Raw genomic sequence first — 6,249 nt, 5'->3', positions numbered from 1 at the left:
ACCAGCTGGGGAGGTTCTGCTCCATGGGAGCACCCACGACACCCCCGACGTGGAGCCACCAGCACGTCTCCCATACCCCCATCCAGGAGACAATGCCGGCGCCCACAGTCTCCAGCATCAGTGGCTTCTGCTCCTTCCCAATCCGGGTGCTGCTGGAATTCATCACTCGGGTGAAGGAGCTGCTGCAGGCCCTAAGTGGGGAGAAGATTTGAGGAGCGGCATCGCTTGCAGTTTCCTCAAGCTTCAGTAAAGTTGCTTCTTTTCCTTGTAGAGAGGATGCTTCGCATGCCCATCTCTTCTTCTCATCCATGGGGAGGGATGGGTATGAGGGATGGTGGGCAGGGAACAGTGGGAAGCAGGGGCTGGGAATCACGGTATCAACCAGGTTCGGAAGGACCTTCAGGAGCATCAAGTCCAATCATTGTCCCACCATTAAAACATGGCATGAAGGGGGAGGGGGGACAGCTTCCATTAAACCAGGTTGCTCCAAGCCCCATCCATCCTTCTCCATCCAACCCATTCCAGGGTCCCAGCACCCTCACTTCCTTACATCTCCAACCTGAACTTCCCTGTTCCAGTTGGAACCCATCACCCCTTGTCCTGCAGCTCTAATCCCTGCTCTTCCACTCCCTCCCAGCTTCACCACGGACTGGTTCGTGATGGTCGGAATCACGGACCTGGCTCAGGCCAATTCCGAGACCCAGAAGCGCTGGATCCGGCAGGTCGTGGTCCATGAATATTATACCAGCGCCTCCAGCGGCTTCGACATCGCCTTGCTGGAGCTGGACCAGCCGGTGCGGTGCGGGTACCACGTGCAGCTCGCCTGCCTGCCCGATGCGACGCTCAGGGTATCCCAGCTGTCCGAGTGCTTCGTCAGCGGATGGGGCGCGAGGGGGAGGCCAGAAGTGAGTGCCCGACGGCCCCGTTGGCCTTGGAATGCCGGGTCATGGATTCACGGAATGGGGTGGAAGGGAGGGTAAAGCTCATCCGGGTCTATTGAGGTTGCTCTGACTGGGGATGCAGCATCCCAGCCTTCTCCATCCAACCCATCCCAGTGTCCCACCGCTTCCTTCTCCCCAAGCTGAGCATCCCTGGTTCAGTTGGAACCCATCACCCCTTGCCCCATCGCTGAAGGTCCCTCCATGTCCTCCTTATGTTGAGGATGCAGAGCAAAGGGGATGCAGCCCAGGCCGTAGGGGGTGTTGATGGCTCCCATGGAGCTTCTCACCCCGATACCCCCAAATCCATCCCTTGTCCCCCTAATCCTGACCCCTTTTGTGTCCCCACAGCGGGGGCATCGTCCCCATCAGCCCTGCAGGAGGCCAAGGTCCGCCTCATCGATGTCAACCTCTGCAACAGCAGCCAATGGTACCGCGCGGCCATCAAGAGACACAGCCTCTGCGCTGGGTACCCGCAGGGTGGCATCGACACCTGCCAGGTAGGGATGTGCCATTGGGGCTGCCTTCTCCTCTCCCATCTGCAGGGCCTTGCTCTGCATCCTCCTTTATCCCAGCTTCGGAAGCGCATCCGGCTCCTGGGCCATCATCCCTGCGCAGGGACCATAGAGGTTGGAGCTCTAAGAGCATTGAGATTCCACCACTAAAGCATGTCAGGAGCATGGATTCACGGAATGGCTTAGGTTGGGAAGGAGCTTAAAGCATCCAGTTCTAAGCAAGGGGCAGGGACGCCTTTCATGAGAGCAGTTTGCTCCAAGCCCCATCCATCCTTCTCCATCCTACCCGTCCCAGTGTCTCACCACCCTCATAGGGAACAATTTCTCCTTATCTCCAACCCAAATTCCCCTGTTCCACTTGGAAGCCATCACCCCTCGTCCTATGGCTCCAATCCATGCTGTAGGTCCCCCTCCACACCCAACTGATGAAGGAGAACCCTTCCATCCCCATGGGCTGACAGTGGTGGTCCCCTCTGGCATTGCCGTGGCGACCCATCCCCATTCTCATCCTGGCTCCTTCTCCTCCATAGGGTGACAGCGGCGGTCCCCTCATGTGCCGGGAGAAGGGAGCCAACTTCTACTGGGTTGTGGGGCTGACGAGCTGGGGCCGCGGCTGCGCCAGGGCCAAGAGACCGGGGATCTACACCTCGACGCAGCACTTCCATGAGTGGATCCTCCACCAGCTGGGGAGGTTCTGCTCCATGGGAGCACCCACGACGCCCCCGACGTGGAGCCACCAGCACGTCTCCCATACCCCCGTCCAGGAGACGATGCCGGCGCCCACGGGCTCGAGCATCAGTGGCTTCTGCTGCCTCCCAGTCCGGGTGCTGCTGGAATTCATCACTGGGGTGAAGGAGCTGCTGCAGGCTCTAAGCGGGGAGAAGATTTGAGGAGCGGCATCGCCTGCAGTTGCCTCAAGCTTCGGTAAAGTTGCCTTTTTTTCCCATAGAGAGGATGCTTCGCATGCCCACCTCTTCTTCTGGTCCATGGGGAGGGATGGGAATGAGTGCTGGAGGGCAGGGATCAGTGGGAAGCAGGGGCTGGGAACCAGGGAATCAGCCAGCTTGGGAAAGACCTTCAGGAGCATCAAGTCCAATCATTGTCCCACCATTAAAACATGGCATGAAGAGGGAGGGGGAGAGCTTCCATTAGACCAGGTTGTTCCAAGCCCCATCCATCCTTCTCCATCCAACCCATTCCAGGGTCCCAGCACCCTCACTTCCCACTTCCAGTCTTGGGACCTTACTTAGGACCTCATAAGCTCCCAAGGCTGTATCCATCCCAGCACTAAGCACCCATCCCAGCACCCTTTGGACCTCTCCGGAATCCCAGCACTGGGGTCCTCAGTGACAGGAGCAGGTACTGGGGTCAGGGCTTACCCTTGTCCATGTCACTGGGTCCCCATTAACCCCTCATCCCATTAAGATCCTATGAAGATCCCATTAGGGCCCCATTAATATCCCAAGAGGATTCCATTAGGACGCCATTAATATCCCAAGAGGATCTCCTTAGCACCCTATTAAGATCCCATTAAGACCCCATTAATATCCAATTAATATCCCATCAGTGTCCTTTTAGGATCCCATTAATATCCCATTAGGAGCCCGTTAATTGCCAATTAGGAGGCCATTAGGACCCCATTAAAATCCATTAAGACCTCATTCATATCCATTAAGACCCCATTAAGATCCCTTGAGGATCCCATTAGGACCCCATTTATATCCATTAATATACCTTTAGGACCCAGCAGCTATTATGGGAGCTCTTATGGGGGGGGCTTACAGGGGGTTTGGCAGCTCCCATCGGGGGGTTCCATGGAGGGGTTCCCATGGTGTGATCCCAGCACCCATTGGTTGGGGTCTCATGGGAGAACCCGGGGGGGGGGGGTTCCCAGTATCCATTGGAGGGGTTCCACGGGGCGGGGTCCCATAGAAGGGTCCCATGGGGGGAGGTCCCAGCCCCATTGGGTGCTGGGGGGGGTCTCAGCTCGCTCGCTGACCCGGATGCCCATGTAACTCTCCAGGAAATCGTCCACCTTGGCCACTGTGCGCTCCTGGAAGGCTGAGGGCTGGGTGGGGGCACAGAGGGGTTGGGGGGGTTCCCAGTATAGGGGGGGGTCTCCATGATGGGGGTGGTCAGGGATATGGGGGTGTCTCCATGATGGGGTGGGTCAGGGATATGGGGGTGTATCCATGATGGGGTGGGTCAGGGATATGGGGGTGTCTCCATGATGGGGTGGGTCAGGGATATGGGGGTGTAACCATGATGGGGTGGGTCAGGGATATGGGGGTGTCTCCATGATTAGGGGGGGTCAGGGATTTGGGGGTTCTCCATGATGGGGGTGATCAGGGATATGGGGGGGTCTCCATGATGGGGCTGGTCAGGGATATGGGGGGGTCTCCATGATGGGGGGGTCAGTTGTTTGATCCCCATGTTCAAAAGAAGCCGCTCCCCGATCCGGCTCCCAGCGCTGCACCGGTGGCACGGCCGGATGGAAACTGGAGCCGTGCAGTGAAGGAGAACAACCCCCAAACCCTTTCAATCTATGGGAGCACTGGGGCCGTCTGTAGAGACCCCACAGACAAAGCCTCAAGAGTGCCTGCAAGACACAGGGCACACGGGAGGAGCCCTGCTCAGGGTGTTTAAAGTGCCCTGGGCATGAATCCAGGGCTGGGAGGAACGGGTGGGATGGATCGGGTGACACCAGAGCTGCTGGCTGGAACAGCGAGAGGGGCAGCGCAGCCCTGCCTCCATCAGCCCCATCAGCTCCATCACCCCGTCAGCCCCATCAGCCCCATCAGCTCCTTCAGCTCCATCAGCCCCATCAGCCCCATCAGCTCCTTCAGCTCCATCAGCCCCATCAGCCCCATCAGTTCCATCAGCTCCATGGGCTCCATTGGCTCCATCAGCCCCACTGGCTCCATCACCTCCATCAGCTCCTGTGTTTCCAACCTGCCGGGCCCTTTACCTGCAGGGAATGGCCCAGCCAACTCCTGCAGTGCTAACACTGGGCCGCTTGCTTCTGCAGCTGCTGCACGCTCCTTGTGCCTCAGAACGCCTCTGCCCTAAGGAAACCCTTCAGCCTGCTGATAACCTGGGGGGATATTTGTGTCCTCCTGCCTGCAGGTCCATGGCGGCTGCCTGCAGCCTTTGTCAAGCCTTGCCATGGGCTGGGCAGGGGAGTGCAGGAACCGGATGCCTCAGCTGCAGGAGCTGCCCGTGAATGCCCCGAGCACAATGAGGCAGATGCAAAGCATCACTTGGGGGCAGCTGAACAGTCACAGCTTGAATGTGTGTGCTTGTAACGCAGCTGTGATCAGGGGCTGGGATCTGTGTGTAAAGCACCTGTATTTACTGGGCAGGTGCTGGTAAGAAACTGCACCTGGCATTGCACGGATTTGTCCCTTGTACAAGAGATGCTGGAGCGTGCACATCTGCAGCAGCTGCTAGGAAACGCTAAGGCAAAAGGCAGGAAGATGCCAATGGGATGGCAGTGTTCTAAAGCAGGCGTTGACAGCAGATCCCCGGAGCAGCCCAGGGCAGGTCAGGGTTAAGCCCCGAGAAGGCCCAGTGAAAGTGTGTTGTGTTTGGGCTGGTTTCAATGGCTGGATGGAGGATGGAGCTCCTGTAGAGCGCCAGGGCCGGGTTCTAAGGCTCTGAGCAGGGGAGAGCTCCTGTTAAAGTGCGTAATCCTGCCCCTCCTGCATGGGAAGGCCCGTTCCCTTCAATAACCTGGGCCGAGGCTGTGCTTGTGTTCCCACAGGTAAAGGACCTGGCTGGGTCCCTGCAGGATGGGCTCCTCCGGCCTTGTCTTCTGCCTCTTCCTCACAACAGGACTGCCCCTACCGTGGCTTCCGCCCAGCCACAGGAGAGCATCTGCAGGCAATGGACAGGACAAGACACCCTGTGCCTGCCGGGTGCCACAGCCAGGAGTGCTTTCAGGCTGCTGTGGGACGGCTGCATGGGGGCTGCCATTCCCTCAGCAGCCCCAGCAATGGCAGCCTCGCACCCTGTGCACACGGGGGATGCTGGGGGTACAACAACCGGGAGCTGTTTACAGCCACAAGACATTGATCTGGGAGCACTGTAAAATGGAGCTGGAGCTGCATTTTCACTCACACGTGCACATCCGTGTGTGCCCATGCTCCCAGGGAAGCACACACATGCACTTCCATCCCTCCACACCCGTGTGCAGCACACATGTGCCTACCCCTGCCCGTGTGTGCCCTGGGCACATACACACCCGTGCTGCGGTCCCTGACCGTGGGTGCACCCCTAAAGCTGCACACACTCATCCACCCTTGCACGTGTGCCCCAGGCACAGCCACAGCCACCCTGCTCTGCACACGCAGGCACCCATGGCCGGTGCACCCATGGCCACGCTCCCCGGGTCACAGCCCCCGGACAAGCCCCAGCACGAGCATGGATAAAGTGGGGTTTGGGGGCACAGGGCTGTAAGGGACATGGGGGACACATGCATGGATGCTACCACAAGAGGCAGCCAGGATGAAGCTGGGGGTCAGGGGCTCACTGCAGGGATGCTGAGGACAGGATGGGGACAGGTCGCACAGGCTGGCAGCAAGGTGGCATCTGATGGCTGGGAAAGGCTCCCTGGGGGCCGCAGCACTGGGACAGCAGCCAGGCCCTGCTGGACCACAGCCACCAGCACTGGGGCACCGACAGCATCAGGAGAGGGGCGGTTGTAGCAGCGGTCATGGGTGCAACCTCTGGGCATCCAGAGCCACTGGTTACAGTGGGGCACAGTGGTGGCACTGGGGCAGCACTGAGAGCCAGCC

General features: G+C 59.1%; 1 protein-coding gene across 1 annotated transcript; it reads left to right on the top strand.

The window, feature by feature from the left end:
- The first annotated feature begins 659 nt into the window (after positions 1-659).
- Positions 660-2,343, top strand: LOC133209293 (acrosin-like). The gene is made up of 3 exons (XM_061347829.1): positions 660-909; positions 1,290-1,438; positions 1,984-2,343. The coding sequence occupies exons 1-3, from the start codon at positions 660-662 to the stop codon at positions 2,341-2,343; spliced, it is 759 nt and encodes a 252-aa protein (XP_061203813.1).
- The last annotated feature ends 3,906 nt before the right edge of the window (positions 2,344-6,249 follow it).

The sequence above is a fragment of the Neopsephotus bourkii genome, unplaced genomic scaffold, assembly GCF_033783945.1.
Source record: "Neopsephotus bourkii isolate Nb327-2 ecotype Australia unplaced genomic scaffold, CSIRO-AGI_Nbou_v1 NB_329, whole genome shotgun sequence".
NCBI classification, from domain to species: domain Eukaryota; kingdom Metazoa; phylum Chordata; class Aves; order Psittaciformes; family Psittacidae; genus Neopsephotus; species Neopsephotus bourkii.
The sequence above is the reverse complement of the archived record's forward strand: the minus strand, read 5'-3'. Positions and strand labels throughout refer to the sequence as shown.